The sequence below is a fragment of the Semicossyphus pulcher genome, unplaced genomic scaffold, assembly GCF_022749685.1.
Source record: "Semicossyphus pulcher isolate SPU_LCO1_2020_fin unplaced genomic scaffold, fSemPul1.0.p SCAF_22, whole genome shotgun sequence".
In the NCBI taxonomy this organism is placed as follows: Eukaryota; Metazoa; Chordata; class Actinopteri; order Labriformes; family Labridae; genus Semicossyphus; species Semicossyphus pulcher.
In genome coordinates, this window is record NW_027211696.1 from 3,888,359 (window position 1) to 3,915,108 (window position 26,750).

Consider the following 26,750-nt stretch of genomic DNA (forward strand, 5'->3'; position numbering starts at 1 on the left):
TGTCTCAACACGCCTACTGTGTGAGCGGAAAGGCCTCAGAGAGGCAGCGAGCTGCTCTGTCAAAGAGCTGACACACTGGCAGAGGTGGATCATTGTGCTCAGGTAATACACTAAGTGTGTATAACTATGTGTAGCACTGTACAGTGTGTATACCTTCAGGCACAACTTTCCCAGTATACACACGAGTACACCAAATTACGTATGGAGGTCTCTTAATACCCTCTAAACTCGGCAACACCATCTACTATGAACAACACATTTAAAAGTAGATGAAAGAATAAGAACAATATTACAATCAGTCATCTTTTATGGATTTCTGTTTTCTGGTTGAGAGGATGCAAACTAAGAGCCCATTACAGAGCAATTAAAAGCAAAAGCAAGTAAAAGTTGGTCCTGAACTCTTCTAAAATCTAATTTCCCTGAGGTCTTAGTTGTAGAAGTAGTAACTGTTCATTGCACTATACATATATATATATATTTATATATATATGTATGTATGTACAGTATTCTGTGTTACCTTGTCTAACCTGTCCTTGTTTTAAGTGTAGTATGTCAACTTGTGTGTCTGTACTTTGAGAGTTAAGTCAAATTCCTCGTGTACCTTGAGGTGCTCTTTGGATGGGACACATGCAGCCAAAAACAGAAGAAAACTCCAGGGCACTCTCTTTAAACAATTAAAATGCCTTTATTGTTTTGGCATGGTCATGTTAAACCTCAAAACAAACTCTGACACGTTTTGGCAAATTTCCATTGTCAGGGAGTCAAACCACCACCTTTCTGACTCCCTGACGAAAGCATGTTGCCGAAACGCATCTGATTCTGACCAGTTGGACATTCATCCTCCGCTCTGGTTTGCTCACATTTTTGCCTCTGTTGTGACTTCAGAGGAAAAAATTACCACTTTTTAAGACTTTCCCCACCTCAACCCTAAGAGCATGCACAGGCCACAAACTTGGAACTCTGTGTGGTGTCTTTAGGGATTCGAAGCTCAATCCAAAAAGGCAACTGGACTTTCTGGACGACTGGAAGTTCTCTGAGAAGTTTCACATCTCACCTGAGAGGTTCGGTTCTGATTAGGCTTCAAACGCCATGAGCTGGATGACTGAGGACCTTCACAGACACATGTTTAGCAGTTCACACATGCCTGATTACAACTTGAATTCTGTCTCTAAAACATACTAAACATTTAATGACTTATAAATAGGAAACATTACTACTACTCATCATTTTCCTTAAATGGCTTTAAGGTTGTGAACTCAATAAAACAATACCAATAGCATTATTTATCAGCTTGTTCCATTTCTTCAGTGAAGCTTTGTTATGTTTGCAATGGAATATTTCAAACCCCTGAAATGGAAATGTTATCTAAATCATTTCATACACAAATCCCCAAAGTTCAGCCGAGCATGTCTGATGTATTTGCAAAGTTTTACACCTGAACTTTAAACTAAACTCTGTGGATTTGAACAAAGCTAAAACTGGTCTGAAAACTTTGAACATTGTCCTCTAAGGTCCAGACTGCCTCTCTCCCCTCCCCTCCTCCCGTCGCTCTTTCATGTGAACGGGCCGCTAACTGCTGCTGGCTCCATCAGAGGGCCCACTCACTGTCCTCTGAGGGTCCTGCAGGTAACATGAAGGGGTGGGGGGGGGGGGGTCGGGCCAAATGGCCTCATAGGATTAGCAGCATTGTCAGCCATTGTCAATGCTACACCCCTGCTCTAATCTCCTGATGTGTTCTCAATACACAACCGGGGCTGCCAGGAAGGGGCCTGTTTGTCTGCTCTTCCATCCCCCCCAGGCACGGCCACACTCAGCTCACTGTCCTTCAACTTGGGCTGAAGGAGGGTCAGACTTTTCTGCACTTCAGGCCTGATAAATACAAACCGTATGACTGGGAGAGCATGACAAGGTTAATCACAATCAAGTCTCAGGTACATTTTTATGCCTTAGTTGTTTTCAACATAATAGAAGACATTACCGTTCTTGTTTTTGAGTCCCTAAAAGGCTGTTCACAGTTCACCCATAAAACTAAACAAACTGTTAGTCAAGCAAATGTAAAATAGAGACATTAAAGTTTATTTGTATGCCCCCATTCAATGATATATCACTGTTACCTCTTCAAAAGCCTCCTCATTAAACATCTTTTATGGCCAGTTTTCTCTGTGAAAGCAAATGAATGAGAGATGCTGCAGGTCTTATACACACAGAGAGGGAGCCTTCACTCCAATGCATCAGCACTATCATGGCTCATCATCATGGTATCGTACAAAAAGACACTCACGTCTACACACATTGCTGTAGAATGGGGACGGAAAGATATAACTACACCCAAACATCAGGTAATAGTCTTACCTGCCCCCTCTCAGTCTCCCCCAGACTACACCCCCTCTGGAAATTTAGACCCCGCCCTCTCTGTGATGACCAATCAAGTTCAAGGCTCAGATGTTTCAAGGATAGAGACCCCCTGATATGTCTGACCCCAGTGTGGAACACCTGAAAGCAGCACTTTGCAGCGTAAGGAGGACAACATGCAACACTTCTCTGGTAAGTCTGATCTCACTATGACGCAGTCCGACACTGGACTTACTGTAGGTTAAGAAGAAAGCTGACACTGGACTTACTGTAGGTTAAGAAGAAAGAATACTGTTGCTCATTATGGGTTTTAAGTAAAAACATTCAGAAGCATTAAGAATGATTTGTGTAGTTTTATTTGCCTTACTTAGAATTACTTTCTCTTGCATTGCATGAGGAATTTTGCAATCACCAATATTTCACCATTCTTAAAGAGTTTATATGAAGTAAGACTTTAAAGGGAACTCTGCAATATAAACTGCATTACAAAAACAGTGTTAAATTGGTCTGGTTTTGCAGAAGCGTTCATACATGTATTTGTGCGTCCTCCTCACAGACTCCAAATTGAATCCCAACATGCCCCGGTCTCCTCCAGCAGCTGACTCGTACCAGCAGGGCTGCATCAGGATGACTCTGGAGAACGCTGGTCTCTGGAAGTCCTTCGACAACATCGGGACAGAGATGATTATAACAAAGCATGGAAGGTAACAATGTTACAGTTAATTACTTAAATTAGGTTGTCTGACAAAATTTGTTTTACCTACAAGAAACTGATTGTTCCAAGTGTGTCGCCATTATGTGATCAAACTCATTCTGAATGTGTGTTTCAGGAGAATGTTTCCACACTGCAGCATCAGCCTCTCTGGCCTCCAACCTTTTGCTAATTATGTCGTCATGGTGGACATGGTTCCTGTAGACAGCTTCAAATACAAGGTAAGCGCAGCAAACACTGAGTACTGTGTGCACTGTTACACTTCCCCGAGTCCAGACTCATTTTTTCATTTAGTACGAGGATTTGTTTTGCTTGCTTGGGACCAAACCCAGCAGCTTACAGTATGTAAAACGCAGCAGTCTGCAGCCAGACATCGGCCTGCCCACTGTGGGCCGTTCACCGCTGCATTTCAAAGCCTTTCATTGCTTCCTGTTTGTGCGCTCTCGGCTGGAGGCCCAATCAATTAGCATCCCTCCTCATTCACAGTCCCTGAATGAGGAGCAGTCGGCAATCCATACACTCAACGGCTCTTACAGCAACTGCTGCGGCCCATTTGGTCACAGATATGGCTTTTAGCGGGTACTTGAAAACAATGGAGGACATGAGAGGGGGAAAGTACTGTAGGAGAGAGGTGGTGTGTTTGTAGAAATGTGGGATTTTACAATAAAAAAAGAAATGAGCATAAACGACCTGCAATAAGAAGAATAAAAATCCTGCCAAAAACCACAGCTTTAATTAATCATTATAAATACTTTTGATCAGAAAATTCCTCAGGTCTCACAGTTGGTAACCTTTCATGCATCTCCTTTCTGATTTCTCTGTAGTGGAAGAAGGATCAGTGGGAGGTCGCAGGCAAGGCCGAGCCCCAGCCCCCGTGTCGGACATACATGCACCCGGACTCCCCCGCCCCAGGAAGCCACTGGATGAAGCAGTCGTTGTCTTTTCTCAAGATGAAGCTCACCAACAACACTTTGGACCAGCACGGCCATGTAAGACGCCCTCATACCTGCATAATTAAACTTCAGTGCTGTGTTTTCCCACCTTTACTGGATGATGGTTTTGCTCACTCTGCTTATTTTTTATTCCGACAGATCATCCTGCACTCCATGCATCGCTACTACCCCAGATTTCACGTCACCCAGGCAGACAGTCCTTACACGGTCCGCTGGGGCCCGTTTCAGACCTTCTCCTTCCCGGAGACCACCTTCACTGCGGTGACTTCTTACCAGAACTCAAAGGTATCCACTTGTGGAAAAGTTTTTAACAATAACCCAGCAAGGATGTGAAAGTGTTCCTGTTGTACGACCAACTATTTCATAACTTTTCTCTACTTTTGTCCTCGTTTAGATCACCAAATTGAAGATCGACCACAACCCCTTCGCTAAGGGATTCAGGGAGGGAGGCACCCACTCCCACAGTAAAAGGTAGGAGTTTGATTTTTTACAGGGATTTAATGTTTTGCAAGGTGGTTGCAAGCGGTGCTGAGACTGCATTTCTTATTTTTCTGTAGTCTTTGTGTTATAAGAAGCTAAAATGTATCTGTTATTTTTTAAAATTTCAGACAGAAATTTATATCTAAAAGGGCAAAAAGTTTTTTAGCTGGGGGGAGCTGTGGAACAGAGGTAAAGTGCTCTAATCAGAGGGTTGGTAGTTCGATCCCCAGCCCCTCCGCTCTACATGCCGCACAGTATCCTCAGGCAAAATATTGAACCCCAAATTGCTCCCTGAAGCATAGACTGCAGTGTGTGTGAAAGGGTTAATGCTGACATGTGGTGTAAAAGTTCCAGAAGCCTAGAAAGGCACTATATAATAGTATTTTATTTTTCATAGGTGTCGTCCAAGTGGAAGCCCTCCTGCAAAAAGAGCCGCACTGGAGAGGAAAGCTCTTTTCAACAGTCCTCCTTGTAAGTTATTACACACTCTCAATCAGCCTGTATGAAATCATAACAAATATAAACCTGGGTAGTATTCCTTTAACTCAATACAGCAACGATTTTACACTTCATGCAATAAGGTCCAATTAAAGATTGTATTTCCCTGTCAGGCCTGCAGAGGATGCCCTCCACCTCTCAGTCGGTGCAGTCAGAGAAGAGCCAGACGTCCGCGCAGCCGTCAGAGAAGGGGGGCGACCTCTCAGCCTGGGCTCTGGAGCAGGACCCGTCTGAGAGTCTCCACGCTGAGCCCCTGGAGCTGCACGAGAATGACTACGGCTGCGAAGAGCAGATGGTGCCCGCCTCTGTGGCATACCAGCCTTACAGGTATGATAGATAGACACCCAGGATAAGAAATATTAATATATGAACATTTGTAGTAAGCAGTTATTGTGATCACAGGCTGCAGGAATGAATTCAAACATTTATAAACTTATAAATGCTTACATACATTAGCAGCATGATAATGCAGAAATATTAACCATTGCATCACTTTCTTTCCTCCAGATCTGTGGAGTACCCCAGATACTCATTACCCTCCAATGACATAGATGTAACACACAACCCTGTACACCCTCCACCTCACCCGCTCGCCATGGCCGAACACAACGCCCAACAACATGGCTACTACAACCATCCTCACCACCAATCCCATGCAGCAGACTGGAGCCAGTACCCACTCTTCTCCTACTCATGTTGGTGACCTTTGACCTTGGACAATGACGTATTGGAGCAATATCTTAATTGCATATAATGGACCAGTTACTGACTGAAGTATTTTGTGTTAAAAGTGTATAATTGTATATAAAATATACATCCTAGAGCTCGTATGATACGTGAGGGGTCACTTTAACTTTTGTCAGTTTTACTGGACAAAAATCATTTTTCATATGAAGTGGAGGCTTGTGTTTCACACATGCTTGTTCAGTCCGACCTTGCACAGTTGTCTGTGTTAAAATAGAAGAAGTGTGTGTTTTGAGACACTGTACGCTGTATATGATGTGCTATATCCAGTCAGCTGGGAAATAACTTAAATTTAATCTGCAGATGTGATGAAAACACGCCCATATATACTGTACCAGACCTTTAAAGAGGGGATATTATGCTGTTTCACATTTTCAGACATATATATAATTTTACAATGCTGAATGTCCAGACTAAACGTGGGTGAAGTTTCACATCTGTAGGTAAAAGTATGTTGGAGTAATCTTCAGATGCTTCACTTTGTGATGTCACAAAGTGGAGGAACTCTATATATGGGCATCTGCCCGAAACACAACCTCCTGCCCCTGGCACAGTTCAAGGACACGCCCACCCACCAACTCAGTCTGCCTCGGAAATTTTTTCACTCCACCACTCTGCTCATCGGCCCTGCTCGTCAAGTTGGCCAATCAGAAGAAAGCCAGCTTGTAGCGGCGGGGTTTCTTAAAGAGACAGAGCTGACTGAGTCATTTCAGGCAGAGGCTGTATGAGGGCCTGCACAGAGCACCAGTGTGAGAAACCAGTTTTTCTAACCGTAAATTATGCTAAGCTACTCCACAGGTATCACAAAGTGAAATATGAAGCTTAAAATTAGTATAATACCCCCCTTTAATAAGGTTTTTCCTCTCATATTGCTAGCAAAATGCTATAATAATGAACTAGAACTGTATCTAACCCCAGACTGTAAGATAAATATGTATTTGAGAGTCATATCAGGTGAGTCGTATGGTGTGAGAACAGGTTCTAATTAAAAAAAGTGACAAAATTGTATATTGTGTTTAGTTTTATCCCAATAAATGAAGATAAACAAGTAAACGTGTGGCCTTTATGAACAATTTCGGATGTTTTGATGGACCTGAGAGAAGTAAGACATATTGGCTGCGCTGAAATATATTGTTATAAAAAAAAGAATTTAAAGCCACATTAGCATCTCTGTGATGCTTCATTTTGTGACAGTGGTGCTTTGAGCAACACACTTACATCAGCATGCTAACACGCTCCCAGCCACAATGCTAACATGCTAATGTTTTGCAGATAAAAGGTTAATTGTGGCCATGGTCTCTGTCTAGCATGTTTACATTTAAGCATTTTTTAGCGTTAGCATTAAACCTAGCATAAAGAATTGTTTTTTGTTCCCTACTGGCCCAATATTGATAGTTATTTGGTTGACGGAACAATAAAGTCGTTGGGCTACATTTTCCTTGTCCCAAAGAAACCCTGTCCTAATTTTAAGGTTATCCTTCTTATGGAAGTTGAAATATTCCACTGGATAAGCTGCTAGTTTAGCGAGTAGGAAACTCTTCAAAATTTGCAGAACTCATCCTTGTGGAGTCATGAATGTTCATGGCAATCCATGCAATAGTTTTGTTAATATTTCAGTGTGAATCAAAGTGTTGGAGCAACCAAACAACCAGCATCACCGCTCATAGTGCACAGAGCTAGTGTGGCTAAAACCCAGCGCTAACATACAGCTCTCTATTCTTATGACCCTGCTGCTCCAGCAATCTGCTGCTTCAATTTACTGTCAGTAAATCTATTGGATGCCACAACAACAACAGTTTTCATCAACCGTATGTGGATCCTTTGAGCCATCAGCATTACACAACAGAACATTTAGAGGCAACAAAGACGGACAACGATGCAGCCATGAGAGGCTGTCCTGGAGCAGCGAGTCTGACCCGATAAAGCCGTGACAGACAGCTAGTGTGGAATTACCATCACAGTCTGGCATAGTTTCCCCAGCAGAAGGCAGGAGCGTCTGTGCTGTAAATGTTTTACGAGAGAGAGGGAAGCCATATCTGGGACATTCATAAAGCTTCAGGGAGCACACACTGCAAAGGAATTTTCTAGAGCACATCAAATGACGTGTTTTTGTGTGATACACTTTTTTAACACCACTATAAAAATATATACAATGAGGGAAAATCATGAATGGTATCAAACTGGGCGCTGATTTAGTTTCAGTCAATTTGTCTCTAAAGGAAACTTCAGACTCGATAATAACATCGAACATCAGACTCGTCGGCTGTAAGGACGTTTCAAAGTGTGACATTTTGATGACAGCACGCTCGTTCTCACCTCCAGCTCTTCCTGAGGTAGCCTGGGTCATCTGGGTCACCCACATAGCTCATCCTGGATTCCTCTCACCTCGCTGTAAAATGAATTATGGACCGCAGAACGGGTCAATTAGTGTGCTCGAGTTATAATTCCAGCACCACAGGGCATGTGATCATTTCGTCAAGGTTTCATCCAGCGTTTTTTTCTGTTCTGTACCTGGACAATATCAATGCAGAGGTTATTATTATTATCTTGATCTTGGAAAATGGGGCCTCTTTCCTTAAAACTCAGCGCACCTGAAAGCCTTCCTCTTGCACAATATAGCCTTGGAGGCACGTTTGCAATGTCCAGCGACAAAACGCTTTTTGTAAGAGGGCCCTGAAGAAAAATGTCTTCTGATACCTGTTTTTGCACATTATTCTCACCGAGGGCATCATGGCAGAGGTGAAGAGACCAAAGGGAGACAAAAAGCGAGGAAGCTAATACAAGAAATAGAGAGCAAGAGGCTGGACGAGAGTAAATCTCAGACTGACTTTTAAATCGTTGGTGAGAGATTGAATGTGCCAGTAAAATGACCAAATTGTGTTCATCCAAGTATTTTTTCAGTCATTATGAAAAGTGCACTTGTTTGGGGTGTTCCATTAGATGGTGTTAGAAGTGAATATCTATGTATCATGACTACTTAAGCCCCTTTCCCACTGGTCATAAAACCTGCTAACACCCGGCTTTTTTGCTTAGTGGGAAAGGTTACAATCGGCATTCAGACCCGGGTAAGTATCACCTTGGCTTCTATCGGCATTGATGGGAACACAAAACCTGTGTCAACACGCTAATCTCCGCCCCCTTTCCGGCGTGATGCTATGCTCCATCTGTAACTTCTGCGACTCCTTGTCATCTCAGCTACAAATTCCGCCCGTCTCCGTCCGGGCAGCGCCCAAACATCATTCCAAATTTGTTGTGCGGAGTTTGATAAAAAGACTAAATGAGTAATAGATGGAATAAAGACCTACACACCGTAACATCTTCACTGTTTACTAACCCTGTTTCGGGCACGTTTGTGATGTCAGACGGTGATGCAGCAGAAGAGAGACATAGTATACTTCACTGGCAATGGGAAAATAGACAATTAGCATATATAAGTGGGTCTTCCTGGGTCTGAAAAACCTGCGTCAACGTGCTAATTTCGGTGGGAAAGGGGTATTACTAAACAAAGGTTAGATAAAAAAAATGGGGGTCTTTAAACACATTTGCACACTGGTTCAAGGACAACATTGATGTAGGCCTCAAAAGTCAGCATGTAGGCTGATGTAGGTTGATTGTCTACATGTAAGACTCCACGCTCATTAGCACAGTATTGATGAGCACTGATGGTGTCAGTCTTTCTCTGTGTGAGAGCTGTTGTAGCTCCTAAGTCACTGAAAGCTCAGCAGGTTCAGGACATAGAGAGACGGTGGGTTTATGGTCAACACCAACACAAAGGTCGCAAGCTCACGTGAAGAGGCAGTGGTTACTGGTTACTGTGGTACTGTATTGTGGGTTTTTTATATATATATATATGTTATATATATGTTTTTAATATATTTACATGAGTTTTATTCAGTTACATTAGTCATCAGTGCCAAAATGCTTTTTAAAGAAATGTAGACTTATCTTTTAAAAAGTGAATAATCTATCTTTTTAAAGCTTTACACTGCAAAGATTCACTGCACCCACCTCTGTAACTTCAGGCCAAAAACTCTACATCATTGCAGCTGCCATCACAGATAGTTCGAGGGTGGTGGTGGTGGTGGTAATGGACTGTAGGAGGGCCTTCATCGACCACGATACACATCCGTTTACACACACACACACACACACACACACACACACACACACACAGTGCCCTGAGGAGAGGTCAGACTCAGCTAAGTTTGATTCATTATGGTCATTCTCACTGCAGCCACACGGCCTATCACAGCCCAGAGGAACACATCGACTGGCTTTAATGGCAGTTTAACCACACACACACACACACACACACACACACACACACACACACAGAGCAGGAGCATCCAGAGACGAGGCTCAATACAGTTTTCCTTCATCGTGGTACACTTCATAACATCAAACTACTGACACATAGATCAAAACCTTTTGATGATTTTCTTCGCCTTTTGACGTTTTGGTGTGGGACACTCAATCATATGCTGAGCTACAGGCAGAGACAAATACGAGAGGTTAAGGGTGAATATAAAATAAGTTACAAATACATCTGTTTTTAGTTTCAGAATTTAGAACTAGATCTTTTTGTTTTAACATCCTGGGGATAAAGCCCCTGAAACATGTCATCTTTTTATGATGTGGTGGTGATGGATAAGCAAGTATTTCTAGGCTGCTGTATCATCAGAGTGAGCAGGTGCAAACTTTTAGTGTATGAAGGGAGAGGACTATAGCGAACTGCAAAGAAAGGCAGCATTCAGTCATACATTTACTGCCTGTATGTCAATGGGAACAGTTGCATAACTGAGGGTCACTGTGAATGCTTGGCATTATCTTACATTAAAGTGTTGCATGTGTGACGTCCACGGTTGGTAACTCTTGATTTTCCTCGCTGACGGTCACTTTCCTTTTTGGACTGTTTGCCTTCATCTGAGCGTCCAATTTGTTTGTTTTTCTTTGGATTTTCACTTATTTTAGAAGTTGTATCTGTAGTCATCGATCTTTCTTTGTTTGTTCAGCCATAGTAGATAACTGTTTACTCGCAACACTTGCAGAGACTGGAAAAGCAGCCGCATAGCTCCGCCTACCCTCTCTGGTAGACCAACCACTGCTGGGTGATGGAAAATGTGTCGCTAACTCGGCGCTGCTTGTGATTTTTTCAGACACCCAGTCCATAATACTTTCCATCCTAAAAGGTTTCCATCAGTGGGACAACGGCTCAATCGCCATTGTGTTACCTCATCTGGCGATAGATAATACTTAACCGACATTTAACAGAAAATCTTGGAGATTATCACTTTAACATGCAAACAGCTGCATAACCACATATATAAAGCCCAGTGGAGGGTCACTGTGAATGCTTGGAATGATCTGCCATTAAGGTAAAGCACCTGCTTATAATGCTACCTGTAAAACACCAGAAGCCTCTGAGCTGTGATTCATGCCCTGCAGTAGCTGAAGTTGTGATTTTAGTACCTGCTATGAAAGGTGCTGAACAAACAGACACAGAACATGCCCATCTGAATACATTGCCCTTGAAAAGTTTTCCGTTCCCCATCTGTAGGTCAGCTGACTTTCTTTTATTAGCACTTCATTAACATTCATTAATTGCTTCCTTTCTCCTGGGCACAGCCAGAATCAAAACTGGAACTGTCAAAAATTAGAGCAGGAGCAACTGTCCTATGCTCCAGATACACAACCTGTGACGCCAGGCTGCCGCAAACACGTCCACACACACACCCCCATCTGTGCTAAAAACACAACATGCAGAGAGAGGACAGAGCCGGAGCGAGGTAAAGAAGTAGACGTAAATTTTATTTACTTGTTCTGTACATAAAGGGTCAATACCAGCACAGGTGTTAACCATGGGAAATATTAACACATGTAAATGGTATAAGAAAATAAAAGGCACAATTTTCAATTCTTAAGTAACAGACAGGCTTTCCTAGAATATGAGAAGAGAGCACAGTAATACTGTTAATGCCATTACAAAAACAATTTAGAAGCATGAGAAAAGCAAGTTCACCTGAAGGAAAGAAAGAATCAGGGTGTATTGCTTAATTAGTAGATTTCATTACGTTTGATGAGGAAAAACCCACGCCGGCTGGTTTGCGCAGACCAGGTGGGATTCAAATAAAACAAACCTTTATTTAATTATGAAACAAATGACATTAAGCAGCATTTGGCCTGGTAGAACCATCTCCCCAGCCAAGAGGTCATGCACAGAGGCAACCAGCAGGCATTTTTCCCTTTTGTAAATGTCACCATAGGTACTTTTTGTTTATCAACATCACTCATTGTTAACAAAATTGCTTGATTTAAAAAAAGCTGACTATAACCTAGCAAAAAAAAAAAAAGTATACAAAGCTGCACAATATTACTCTGAGTGAACGGCTGTCCAATGGTAACAGAAAGCACTGGGCGAGACGGGGTGAAAGTTCATTTTTACAGCAGGAATCTCGGCGGTCGGCACTTTTTTTTTTTGCACGGTTCAATCCTCGGCTGCTACTCATAAAATACAATTTGTTGCAGCACAGTTGAACAAAAATGCTTTTCACTACTCCAATACAGTCCATTTGCATAAAAAGAGACATACGTGGTGCACAGACCAAAGGAATAAAGCTGGTTGAAATCCTAACTTGACGTGGGTAACATCCAAATAAAAAGTTAGAGAGGGCATGCGCTCGAAGATGCGTTCATGTTACCCTCTGAGAAAAAGGCATTGATGGGATCTCATTGGCTTCGCTGAAACATTTCCTCCTTGCTTGACCTACGCCACTGAGTGGAGTTTCTCACCCCAGTGGAAAGCCCTCTGTCCTCGTGCCTACACTGCATTTTAAGCTAGCCGCGTAGTCAGATGCTTGCGGGAAGTGCTGGCCAGGGCTACTGCTGTTGCTATTTGACTTTTGTAACTGGTTCAAAGCTTTGCAATCCTATGCAGAAAGTTGAAATTTATCTTCTAGTGCTTGGTGCTGTTGGCACTACAAACCTGCTAATCTCTAAGCAACGTCCTTTCAGCTGAACATACTGTGAAGGACAGTTAAGAGAGGTACAAATGGGACATGCAAAGTTACCCCTCTACCCAACATATTCTGCATGAAACAAATTAAAAAACAAACACAAAGAGAACTTCTGTTGATCATGTGGCACAAAGAAGAAACCTGACCTTGTCGTGTCTTATAAACAAAAGATAAATAACTCTTGTCAGCCAGACTTGTGCCAGGTTAAAGAGGGAATCGTCTCTCTTGCTCGATCCAGTCAGACATCACATACACGTCAAGAAACCTGTCAACCTGAATAACTCGTGGCCGATAAGTATGTGTGTGTGTACGTGTGCGCTTCTGTCATGGTTAAGGTACAACAGTGACTTGATTGTTTGGAGAAATAACATTTGACGGGCTGGTTAGTTCCACGTTGCCTCAGTGCTCTCCCAAGTCCATAGGGATATTGCTTTTCCCTACTTCGTACAAATATCCTCACATCAACAAAACAAACACACACCAACACGTTCCAAAGTCCCCACGACTTCAAACATAACTAATATTCAAAGTCATTAAAAAAAAAACAGACATGTGATGGTGAATATCTAACGTGAACACACACACACACACACATGCACTTATTCACACGCACACACAGACACTCACACTGATGCCCAGTGATCTGGAAATGAAAAGGACACTAAAATGCAAAAAAAAAACGCTGCCCAGCCTGGAACCAAGACGCGGGAAAAGGGGACTGGGAGAAGTGGGGTCAGGTTTTAGTTTGGATCCGATGTCCAAAGCTGTAAACAGTCAGAAAGCCTTGCAACGGTTGGCAACAACAGAGGGGTCGCTATCATTGTACCGCAACAAGCAGGCAAGCACGTAACCGTGGTGACGCTGGCCGGGAAGGGTGGAGGCAGCCAGCACATTCAGGTACGGGTGGATACTGGCTAGAGGGTCCAGTCGGACTCTAAGGTCAGTCACTCTCGTCGGGATTCTGGGGGTCTATGATTTTGACGTGGGTGAATGGGAATAGACCCCTCCGTCCGTTCACCTCTCCCTCCCACTGACCGCTGATGTTCATCCGCGTCACCTTGACGATGTCGCCAACCTGAGGAAACAAGGACAGGAGGAGATGTTAGAGGACGTTATACAGCAAGCATTTTAGTCAAGCCTTTGGGTATGAAGGGAGTTTAATCACACAACAATGACATTGCAACATTTAGGGGCTACATATGACTGAAGTGTGAATGTAAGACAAGAATTATTCTATACCAACACGTCACTAAAATCTCCGAACAGCACAGGACATTAACATTTTGAATAAGTCAGAAGGAAACAACCAAACAAGCAAATTCCACATGATGCAACAAGCCAAGTACAACCATGTCTACTTCTCTCTTCCTCCTTTAAACTCTGTGATTTAAATCCTAAGTCAAGAAGACCTTGAGTCAACTCTCACTTTGCCAGTCTGTACTATTTTTTTTAAAGCTGCATCACCGGACAGAGCAACCCAGGAGCAACCCAAATGTCAGGCTGTAAACTTCAAAGAACCTCACATCGTCACCTTCAATGCTGATCATTCAGAAGGTTTTTAGCGGGAGCCAAATGATCTGCATGTGACACAAACAGACCTGGGGAATAAAACCCATAAAAACACTGAATAAACTTGTTTCACAGTAAAAATCTCTTCTGTGATGCTCTTCGGTAGCGTCAGGAGGGTGTTCAGACTAGGGAGGGGCATTTCCAGTAACCTCAATATTTGAGTAATCTAATTACTTTATCAACGAGTAATCGAGTACTCGCAAATGATATTTTTTTTTTTGTTAAAAACATACATACGTCCGACAAGGACCTCCCGGCCCGGAAATAGCATGCCTGTAAGAGATCATTACTATCTAACGCTTTTACATTAATGTAAATAAATAGCCAACAATGGAAAACAAGTGCAATTACAAATGCATTTATTGAACAACCCTCACAGGCCCTTCAATTAGGGCGCTGGTTTAGCTCAGTTTGTAGAGCAGGCGCCCCATGCATAGAGGCTGTAGTCCTCGACGCACTGATCGCAGGTTCTCCTGCCGATCCATATGGTGCATGTCATCCCCCACTCTGTACTCCCCACATTTCCTGTCCCTCTTCAGCTGTCCTATACAATACAATAAAAAGGCAGAGAAATTCTCTTTAACAGGCTCTTCAGTTAACATCGTTGTAACATTCTGTTGTGAAATGACACAGCGGTAGCGGACTGTATGGACTTCTGTTCTGTGTTGCTGAACAGGTAACTCTAAATCAACAGACGAGTCAAACATTCCAAGCTAAAATAAATAACTTAATTTACAGCAGTTTTAGCCGCAGTAACCCTCGGAAATTAAAAGAAATAACATCACGCAATGATGAGCTGTGTATAATATGTTTGACTTAATGGTGACGATAATAATAGTAGGCTTACTGAGCAAACTAACGCTTTCCTCATACATTTTTTCCACTCTCGTAGCTGTTGTCCGGCGTGATGGTGGCTTGTACTCCGGCTTGTACTCCTTCCACAACCCTTAATGGGAGCATATCTCAAGTCACCATGTTCGTTATTAGCAGGTTAATCTTCTCCGCTCTGGTATCATCACAACAATCTTGTGCTAACAGGGCTAGCAAATAATGTAATGCGAGACTGCTTGTCCGCGCGTGTGGTGAAGCATCGAACTAGTATTTCTATGATCTACAAGTTTAACAGCACATATCTTGCACAGCACGTTATCGCCGTCTTTTTGTCAAAGTACTTCCAGACATGACTTTTCCTGGTCACAGCTGCCATGCTGCATGTTAGCTTACTGAGTTAAACAACTTTAGCCAGAAGCAACACATGGGCACGAGTAGTGTGACGTTATTCAAATAACGAGGTCATCAACGAGTACTCGTCCCCATCCCTACTACAGACTCAGCAACAGCTAGCCTGTTTATCACTGCTCAGCTTGCTGTTAGGAGCTGAATTATATATAGAGGAAGTCTCATCCTCTCCAAAACAAACAGACTTGGTAATTAAAACTGGTAAACACACACAATGAAGCAGTTTCATGTTAAAAATCTGTTTTTACAACGCTTCGGGGGCTTTTAGTCGAGCTCCCATAAACTTAAACTCACTAGCTGACTTAAACCCTTCACACAGATTGATGATGTACCTGATAGCTGACCTGTAAATAACAGGAACAATTAGCCAAAGCTCAATATTGATTCGTCGGGTTCAGCCCTATATGTAACTCCTTGTCACGGATTCATTGTCATAGCAAATGATGTAGTGCAGCAAACATAGTTTGTAAACACAATTCTCACAATGCACCTGCTGATAAAATGTCAAAAGGGTTAACTGACCTACATGCTGGTGGTTAACTGTAGCACCAGACCACATTGTGATGATACACCCAAAAAGAAACATGTAGCAGCAGTGAGATGTTTTCATAGCCAACAGATAAAAATCTAAATGCACTTGGCACATAGCCAGCGTCTATTTTAAGACCTGCACCAAACTAAAGTCTGTATAAGCTTATACAACATCCACTAGTTGTGATGTATTAATTCACACCTATTAAAGTAAGTTATCACAAAGTTTATCAGATCATCACGTCCGCGTTCCCCTGTGGTGCACACACATGACAGAAGAGCACGGAGCTTTCACTCAGATGGGTTTGTGACACCGATGGTGACCCCAATCTGTGAAAGCCATATGTTCTGTATCAGGATTAGAAGAGAAAAGTCTCCATCATCAAAACCGTGATTGAAAGCAGAATGTGAGGACACGCTATTTGTAGCTTTAACTTCTGAAAGAGGCTTCAAGGACATTTAGTCCCAGACATACTTGTAACAATAATCTTTCCTGCCGTCCTGGAATGACGAGATTTTTACTGAATGATAAAAACACCATCTGTCAAAGAATTATTAAAAACTATTTACTATTTTCATCTTTGAATTTGTGTGTTGAATAGCTACATTATCGAATTTATAATTGTTGTTATGAATGCAGGTTCTACTTCCTACCATTCTGTAAGTAGAACTACAACTAACTAACACACGAGTACAAGAAAATAAATACAACATAATCAATTAAAAGAAAGTCTGTAATAGAAAGGAGACATAAGAAAAACAGCCTGATATTGTGTTATATATATATATATAGATATATATATCTATATATATATATGTATACAAAGAACCCAGCATAAATATCAATAACCCGATTTCATTTTGTTGTCGACTGCCCGTCTCTGAAGTGAATAAATAATGAGTCATAGCTTCTGCTTCTTGGACCCCAGAGGACCTAAAAAAAAGCCACAGTACAAAACGAAAGGGCTTTTGCTGTAAGCCATGATCTATGCTGAGCCAGAGACCGAGACCGATAGAAGAGACATGATGAGACGAGGTAAGGTATGCGCTTAAACAGTTTAAGATGATTCACAGGAAACAAGTTTCTTTCTAGGGACTGGTGTCAAGGGTGGCTTCCTTTCTGAACCAAAGTAATTACGAAACAAACTAGCAATCATTGCTCAAGTGCAACAATGGGGATTTTGCGCACAAAATTGGAGCTCTAAACGAAAGCTCTTTTTGTTTATGGGCCTTGTTTCTTGTATCACAAAGACATGAAACATTTCCATCAATACACAATATTGAAAGGCAACTGCCAAGATGCTGCTAAATTAGTAAAAATTCTCAGAGGAAATTAACACATTAAAGTGGAATAAAACTATCTCCTATAAAAACTAAGAAGAAACATAATTGTGACACAGACAATGGATTTCAATTCCACATTAGGTTAAACTGAGTGAGGGGTTTAGGCTAGGGTTGATGTGAAAGCAAGTGAGGAACAAAGGGATTCCAGAAGAACAGCAATTGTACCTGCATCTATTTCCTACTCTACAGGGACCATACAGACACCTCACATGACTTTTCAGTAAAATCTTTACTGTAGCAAGTGACAAAGAAAAAGCCAAAAGACATTCTCAGCAAAACTTGAACCTTAAAGTGATAATCTCGAAGATTTTCATGTAAATAAATGTCTGTTAAGTCACTATCTATCACCGAATGAGGTAACACAAAGGTGATTGAGCCTATGGCCCACTGATGAAAGCCTTTGCATTTGCAGTAAATAGTATTATTACAGACTGGGTGTCTGTGGCGACATTAGTGGAAAAAATCACAAGCGGGGCCCAGATAGTGACACGTTTTCCATCAGCCAGCAGTGGTTGGTCTGCCAGAGAGGGTGACGGAGCTAAGCGGCTGCTTTTCGGGTCTCTGCATGTGTTGCGAGTAAACAGTAATCTACTATGGCTGAACAAACAAAGAAAAGATCGATGACTACAGATACAACTTCAACAATAAGTGAAAATCCAAAGAAAAAGAAACAAATTCGACGCTCAGATGAAGGCAAACAGTCAAGGAAAAGGGAACAAAACAAAAGCGGCCGTCAGAGTTAAGAGTCAAGAGTTACAACCTCGGGACGTCGCACATGCAACACTGTCTGGATATCTGGGTGTGTGCTCCCGTAATTACCAGTGTATCGGCATAGGAGCCGCCAAAGAGAACGAAACTGAGATCTTCGAGATTACAATTTAAATGGGGCTGTTGTGGCATCAATTTCTCTCAAATAATTTAATACTTAGTTCTGCCTTAAATTCAGCCAAGACTAGTTGAGATCAGGGCAGTGCCAAAGAACAGGCCTGCAGTCTTAACATAGACATCAAAGCTTCTGTTTCCCTCTAAATAGGTTGACAACAGAGCCTCAGCTACAATAAGTTTGGATGAAGTGCGTCACTGCCAAAATCTGCAGCAATTCTAAAACATGGAACAACTTCATCAACAGCACAGACAACCAAGAACCAGAGCAACCAAAGCCAACTACAGAACTCAAAACGTATGACGGAAACAACAGTGTGGAGGGTTGGCTATTTCTTATCAGAATGACCATTTGTTTAGATTGAACTTTAACATGGAGTTCACTATAATAAAAAACAAATAGACCTTCTACAGCATATCAACGTGTTTGAAAGGCTATGAAGTTAGCGTTCGCAGTCTGAAACTGTTGCAGTAGTATACATAACAGTTTTCACAACTGTGGCACATCTGAGGTTTGGTAATGTTAGCCAGAAAAATGTGTCTAAAAAGGTGGCAACGTGAAGACCTTAACAGTTTAGGTCATTGATGTACACCGAGTTTGCCCACACATAAAGAAGAGCATCCAGTGTTTTAAAGGAGAACTGTGGGGAACTGTTTTTGACAGCTGGCTGAAATGGCCAACATCAAACAGAGATTATAAATGGATTTAATCTCTAGTTGTCCATTAAAAGTCTCCAGTTTGTAACTGTACTTCCATGCAACTGCTACACCAGTGGATTACAATAAATTGCATTACGCAAGTGCCAAATAAAGCCATGTTTCAGTTTCATTTGTGCATCCCCGCCTCGTTTTTCAGTTGTTAAAAAGGAGCCTTAAGTTTAATGGTAAAAGAGGCACATTTTCTGTGGTGAGCAGCATTTCCAACACAAAGATCTTCAATTGGAGGGCGGCCCAGGTATACCAGCCGCCCAAAGTATATTTGGGGACCCATTCAACACAGCATCCTGTAAGGTATCGCTGAATTACATCCCCTCACATACCTGTGTGTCACAAGAAGGGTCTCCCGTTAATCAAACATGCTCTGCACAGAATCAGAGAGCGGGACACACATTCCCCAGCACCATGTCCCTCCTGTAAGAGCCCTGATTGCAACGACACCTCTCCTGTTTAATGCAGGCCCTTGTTTTTTAAAAGCTTGTTGGTACCAATGTCATTCTGTGCCACGCTGATTTGATCGTTTCGATACGCTACATTTTTATTTTCAATATGAACTAGTGTCTTGTGCCGACCCCAAAGGTACACTTTCATTCAGTGGAAAACACTGTTTGTTTACTGAAAAGGCCACAGAGTAGAGAAGACAGGGCGAATGTTTTTTTAGAGGGAGCTGAGCTGTCTAACCTTTAGCATTCACCATGGTTGCTCATGGTTGATGTGTAAGAGTCATAGGGACGATATGCATCACTGCACCATGCTCCAACAGCCTAATTTACTTCCTACACCCACTAACGTACTCTCGTGTCAGTGAATGGAGGCAGCGATAGGCCGAGATACCCTTCATATTCATCTCTCCCCTGGGGGCATCACTACAGCTCAGTTTGCTATCCGAGTGGAGCATTTTGGAGCCCTCAAAATATCTATGTGAAGTACACATTAAGCATTACATCACATGCTTCAACATGTTGACACAGTTAAAGCAGATTCGTATAAGCCAGAGTACGACACTGAGGAAAGCAGCAGGGCTGCTGACAGAGCTGCTGCCTGTTTAGCAGCTAGCTGGCTAGCACAGGAATCAATGGGGCTAAGAGACAACTAATATATATGGGCTTGACTCGCCTCTAGTGAAAATTGAGTTACAATGTGGTCAGTCTAAGTCCCAATTAACCCTCATTAACAGCTGCCAAAGCATAGCTTGCATACAATTTGTAATTGTGAGGAAAACCCTGTTGTGTTTACTACACAAACAACACAGGTCTCCAACAGCTGCACCCTGCCCCACCATGCCTTCCAGAGAATCAGTGTCTACTTATCTAGCACCAAACAGGAAATTCGGCTGGCTTTAATTCATTTTCAATGAGTGATGGCGAAGAGTAGCATCCTAGTATCACAACATCAGCTTGCAGCATGATGCCAGTGACCAGAGCAAGTGAAAGCTGTCACAGAGACCTCCTGGCAACAACAGGAAGCAGGGGGCCCCGAGTGGCTGCTGTTTGGTGATGAATGTTTTTGTGTGACCACACACTAAGAGCTTAATCTTAGACGCCTAACAGAAATGGTAGAAGAGTTATCTTAAGACGCTTTCACACATTGAACCACCAAGACTTCTGTGGTAACTGAAGGCAGAATGGGTGCTTTTCCCCCACTGCCATTGCTCGCAAGTGACAATTGCAATTTAAATGTAGAGTGCAGTTCGACCTTACAAGAATCATTGCAGTGTTACAGTAATCACATTTAGGTGAGATTTGGACATATTTAACTGGACAGTACAGCTTAACAGAGGATGCTAAAGCCCCTAAAATCATGGTGATGTACAGGTAGACTTCCTGACCCTGTAACATCATATTAGGTGTGGTTTAAGGTTCAACTGACCCGGCCTAACTACAGATGTCAGAGGTGAAACAGGAAGTCAAATTTTAAACCAGAGGGGGCAGACAAACATTGATTACCAGCCTACTGTTGACAGGTTCTTTCAGTCGAGAAGCAAGCTGTTCCCCTGGCATTTGTTTGGCATAAGGATCTACTGTACGTTTTTGCAATACAAAATCCTAAAGTTCAATTTAACAATAACCCAACACTATTAGTTGTGTAAAGAACAATGAAATTATTTATAGCATGCAAGATTGAACTTGTCTCCAGACTTTAAATATTGTAACCAAGTCATGAAGACCAAAGTTTACTACAATTCTTTATCTCCAACAACAGCAGCAAGCCATCAAAGCGTATTCATAAACACAAGTTAGGTCAATGTGATCTTCCAGACAGACAGGGGAGAAGGAAAAAAGAGAATGGACGAAAGACACAATTATAGATAAATGAGCGGTTAAAGTGAAATACTACTAAAAAATACCTCTAGAGCAAGAGCTGTTTTGTCGTAGGCGCATGGCACACGTTTCTGGATGGCCTTTGCCATGACGGGGCCGTTCTGCATGGACGGTAGAGGGCTGATAACTGCTCCAGGTGTTCCAGGGGGCAATGGAGTAGGTGTCTGTGGCTGAGCATAGGCATGGACAAGTGCGTGGGAGGGCTCTGGGATTCCATAGCTGTTAGAGTTGCGAGATCCATGGGAAGGCTGGCCTGGATGAGGGGAAGGTCGTACCAATTTCTCCACGTAGGGCACGGGGATCATCCCGACACGCCCATCTTTACTCTTGGCGCTCCACCACTGCTCCTCAGGCTTATCCAGGATAATAAGGATCTCCCCCTTCTTGAAGGGAAGGTCCTCTGCATCGCTGCCAGTGAAGTCATATAGAGTCCGCACATACTCCAGGTTCTCCTCAGGGCCACCCATGGGCTGAATTGGACAACTCACTGTGCTTGGGTACCTAAAAAGATTATAATAATGAGGAAAAAGGAGAAATAATGAGGTTATTTTAGAAAGAAGGCTACACAGTTAATAATGAAAATTAAGACTGAACCAGGGACATGTTTCCTTCAAACACCACATCATTTAAAGATAGAAGGCGATAAGACGAATCTAGACCTCTTGACAGAACATTAAACAGTGGGTACACATTACGTAAAAATAAAATAAAGGCTTTTATAAAGTAAAGATCCAATGTCTAAAATGAAAACAACCACATTTCAAGAGATAAACTGTCATCAATTTTGCAGTAGCAAGATGTAATATCTGCATGTAAGTAATAGAGTACATAAATATATAAATAACAAGTACAAAATGCATGTGCTGGTGTAAGCATCAGTTTCAAACCTGGAAAACTGTATGCTTAATGCCATAGGGCACTGCAGTCTGACTGAAAGTGGGTTAGTTTAGATAAAAATAGAGGCCCCTTGTTAACCTAGATTAGTGTGACACATCCTGGAGGTGTCATGCTATTTTATCTTGGTGTACATCTTCTTACAAAGAATGTAGTTAGTGGAGGGATCTTGGCTGACTTCCCTACCTGGGTGCTGGCTCGATGAGCGTTGTTGTATCCAGGTAGTGGATCTTGTAGAAATCCAGTAGAGCAGGAAGATGCTCAAATTCTTGATCGCCAATCTTAAACCTCTTGCTGGGCAAAGAGTTGATGATATAGTGAGACACTTTGGAGTTCTCAGATACTGACAGCACGTAGTCGCCAGGGCAGGTCGACGAGTCTCGAACAAGAAACATGCCATGTCTCTGTCCTTGTAACCTATTCTGTGCCTCTTGTCGCGACACGGGTCCAAAATACCAGGCGGACCGATCAGATGACTCAAACCGAGCGGTTGACATTTCTGTTCAAAAATAAGTTAATTTCAGTCTACAAAAAAAGAAAGACGAATATTGCAAAACAGAACAGACAATAAGTTAAAACGCGTGTGCGTGGTTGGAATTAGCCAATCACAGCAAATTGGGGGATTTGGAAGATGCAGGGCAGGGCACTCGTCGCCCTGTGAGGTTTGAGAGTGATCTATGCACAGACACTGCAGGCTCCCTCGGTTTTAAAAGAAAAACACCTAACACAAAAACAACCTGACGTTTTCAGAGACAGGCTGCGACTGGCTTGATCCAACTTTGGAGCATAATGTGGTTCCTGTGTTCAGCAGTCAATGGCAAAGTGATTGTTTGAGCGGCCAAAACAGAAATGTTAAAAACTTACGACAGACAATCATCGACGGAGAACGAAGCAACAAATGATCAATGAAGCTTCCCTTTTTTGTTCCGCCTTCCGAGAAAACAGCAGGCTTCTCTTCAAATAATGTGTCTCCTCCAGTCAGTGTCAGCTATGAGAGCGGAAAAGGTGGCCTCAGTTTTTTTTAAATCCTCATGTCTGCAAATTGTTGCCAGTTGCCGCGGGGTCGGGAACGAAACGGTAACTTTGTATCTTCTTGTTCTTACGGTAAGGCACGCGTCATGAAAAAGCGTTTCTGAATCCTCTTTCTCGAGTCGGAGCAGACTTTTGAGGCAGCACAGCAAAAAAATGGCGGCCCGCAACACGTCTTCACACAAAAAATTATTTCACAGCAGCGGCTTGTCTCCTGCGCGTGCATCTCAGGTGCTAGTTCGTTAAACTGTAGCTCCCGCGTGCACCCCTGACCGCTCACGAGGGATTCCGGCTTAACGATGCAATATTTTATACTTTCCCTTATTTCTGCTCGTCCCCCCCCTTACCCGAGCCACCAGAAGTGCGAGTACGAGACCGAAAAATGGCGTCGGGAGGGCAGGTCCCGCTTTCTATCTGCACGTCACTGACGCCTGGAGGGGGAGGTGGGAGGAGGAAGGGGGTGGGCGGGTGACGACGCCGCGGACTGCCCCCCACCCCCATGTAGAGAGCTAGGTGTCAATCATGTTTCCATGACACAGCTACAGAGGAGAACATTTTGTAAGACAAACGATAAAGCAGTGGTGATGTAAAAGTAATACAAATTACAACATTGGCCTATTTATAACAGCAGTATGAGGCTGTGTTGTTTTTTTCCCTTTCCCGCTATGTTCTGTATTTTTTTCTTTTCGGAGCAATTTTTAAGCTTAGTTTTAAAATGCTAAAAATTACTTACTTAAAAAATGTAGCCTATAATATCATAATCACAACTTATACAAATATAAAATATGTGTGGTTGAAGGCAAAACCAGAATAGGCTACTTCAAAACAACTAAAGGTCCTGCATTTAACTAAAACTAAGCAGCAAAATAAATAATATAACCTATATCAATAAGTATCAAAAAGTAAAGGCACTGGATATGCGAATGGCCCATGTGACTATGTATTACCGTATATATTATTGGAGTGTAATATTGTAATATTGTGTAATATTTAATTTTTCTAATTGATTTGTTGATGTATTTTTTTTAATCTAACTTTTAAAATAATTACTAGAGTTCATTAATGGCATTAAAATGTATAAAGAAGGTGTATAAAGTAGCTCAAAATGGAGAGAAGTGAAAAACTGTATGTACACATTTCAGAATAAAGGCCAAACAGTCAAGATCATCAAAGTCCCATTCCTCAAGTGGAATAAAAAGACTTATATTGTTTTCGAATGATAAATAAGTGTCTGTGAAGTAATTCTTATAACTCATTTTCTCAGATGGGTTCCCCGAGGGCTGTCCCATTAAACATGTACATGTGCTAATGTGAATTTGCAATATTAATGACAAGATTTACTTTGTAGCCCATCATATTCGTGACTTTGAGTTCAAACAGTGAAGTAGGCTGCAGTATATTTGCTCAGACAACAGTTATTTCATGCCACCAATTAAAAGTGTGACATATTTCCCTTTTTTCATTTCCCTTTATTTCCAACTTCCCCTTCATTCAATCTCATAAGAATTATCTGGCACAGAACTGTGACACATCGATTTGGAGCTCCCCAACCTACCCACCCAACCCACAACACAATATGCTGAGAGAGTGAGAGTGAATTTAAATGCAGTGGGCAGTGTCTAAAAAGAGGTCTTAATAAAGGGAAAAACAATCGAAGGAATGTGTTAGAAAACACTGACACTATTCACAACAAGCCGTCCGATGTGGCGGAACAACTTCCGCTCATTTGATGGAAGTAAAATATAGAAAGAGGTAGCTGTGTTCCTCTGGTTAGCGAGGTTTCAGTGACCGTGCCTCACCAGGCTGCAGCTGGCACAGAGCAGCTCTCATCACTGCAGCACTGTCTGAATGTTAATAGATTTGAACCCTCTGCTATGCCTGCCAATTCCCACTTTTCCACAAAGACGCAGTGATGCAACAAAAAAACAAAACAAAAAAAGACTTCTGCTCCTAAAAAGTTTAAGCAAAAATGCTGATATCTAAACACTTCAGTAAAGACTTTTGGTTAAGGTAAAACAATAGTTAAACCTTTGTCTAGGCCACACATTCTGATGTTGTTATCACATCACAAGGTATTAAAATTGATCGTTTTTTGGAGGTCATCATTTTAACATATTGATCATTTTTCCACTGTCCTAAATACACAAATTTCATGCTGAATATGAATCAAATAAATACAAACATTACTATGTTGTGTGATTTTGGAAAGAAGCTGAGGTTAGTACCTGTATGTAACCTGCTACTGTCAAACATGTGACTTTATGGATACTCACTGAAGAGATTCTTCAGGAACACCACCATCTAGTGGGCACAAAAACAGTAAAGTTTCTACATTTCCTGTCAGTTTAATCTGTTTACTTTGGTCAGGAGATGAAATGTTACAGGAACTGACAGACAGAGCTGACAGAGCTGTAGTCTTGTGCAGAACCAAGCTTTAACTTCACCGACTGCTGTATAAAGACTGCAGTATGGCCTTGGCCATGGTTGAGTGATAGATTCAACTCTACAACAGAAAACACACGACAGCTCAGGGATATCAATGATTATTTTTACTGAATGTAAAAACATGATCCTGATTGTAATATTGTAGAAAAGAAAATCAATTTGCACTACTTCTTACTATTTCTTAGAGACAGACAGATTGTGTTGTTGAATGTATTAATTCTTACAGGTGGTAGAGGTGGAGAATGCTAAGCCATGTTCATGCTGGGAATTGTCTGCCCCGCCTGGCTGCGTGCAGTTCTTAACCTGCCCTGTGTTGTTGCACAACTAGAAGCTAATATGCGCTAATGTTATGAAATTATACCAGGTGGTTGAATCTGTTGACTCTGATGTTTACACCACTGCAGAGCATAGTTATTGTGCTGAGGGAATTGCATTAGTCAGTTATATATAAAGTTGTGTGAGATTTAAATAGTAGGCCTCTGAATGTGTTACAATACTGTTGCACTGATTAGAACAGAAGGTAAAAAAGTACCTTTGAGACTAAGGTAAACACCCACTTAATTATTTCTCAGTTTTCAGTATGATATATTTTATCTGTACGATACTTAAGTAAATACTTTCTCGTAGTTGCAGCCATAAGTATAAACGTTCCAAATTGTGCATGAGTGTATTCAAAGGAATGGAAACAGCCTTATTCGACATGATAAAAGAAACCTAATCTGGGAACACAACATGAAGCGACATCTATCTGGGACAAGACAAAAACACAAGCGCAGTGGTGCTTTGATTTAAGATAATTTAATACAGCTTTGTATATTGGGCCGAGTGGTACTGTAGGTGCAAGACTTGTAACACTTGGTCAGTACAGTGCTCAATACAATGCAATCTAAACCAATACAAAAAGTGCCTGAGAAATAAGCCTATTTGTGACTTCTGTATTATTTATTCCAATGTGCTGTAAGATACTTATCTTTGGTTGTTTGTGCCGATGTAAGTTTTGAATACTTAGCTGCTTTCAAAGTGACAA

The 26,750-nt window shown here is 41.9% G+C and overlaps 2 protein-coding genes across 2 annotated transcripts; one reads left to right on the forward strand and one right to left on the reverse strand.

The window, feature by feature from the left end:
• The first annotated feature begins 2,477 nt into the window (after positions 1 to 2,477).
• On the forward strand, positions 2,478 to 5,705 carry LOC138602354 (T-box-containing protein TBX6L-like). Its single transcript, XM_069673834.1, has 9 exons — positions 2,478 to 2,544; positions 2,909 to 3,056; positions 3,183 to 3,285; positions 3,889 to 4,053; positions 4,156 to 4,302; positions 4,412 to 4,488; positions 4,895 to 4,968; positions 5,109 to 5,322; positions 5,503 to 5,705. The coding sequence occupies exons 1-9, from the start codon at positions 2,529 to 2,531 to the stop codon at positions 5,696 to 5,698; spliced, it is 1,140 nt and encodes a 379-aa protein (XP_069529935.1). The 5' UTR covers positions 2,478 to 2,528; the 3' UTR covers positions 5,699 to 5,705.
• A 5,821-nt stretch (positions 5,706 to 11,526) lies between these two features.
• crkl (v-crk avian sarcoma virus CT10 oncogene homolog-like) lies at positions 11,527 to 23,644 on the reverse strand. Its single transcript, XM_069673761.1, has 4 exons — positions 23,114 to 23,644; positions 22,436 to 22,748; positions 21,382 to 21,856; positions 11,527 to 13,827 (listed from the first exon to the last, which is right to left on the reverse strand). Exons 1-4 carry the CDS (start codon positions 23,124 to 23,126, stop codon positions 13,693 to 13,695), a joined length of 936 nt encoding a protein of 311 aa, XP_069529862.1. The 5' UTR covers positions 23,127 to 23,644; the 3' UTR covers positions 11,527 to 13,692.
• Between the last annotated feature and the right edge of the window lie 3,106 nt (positions 23,645 to 26,750).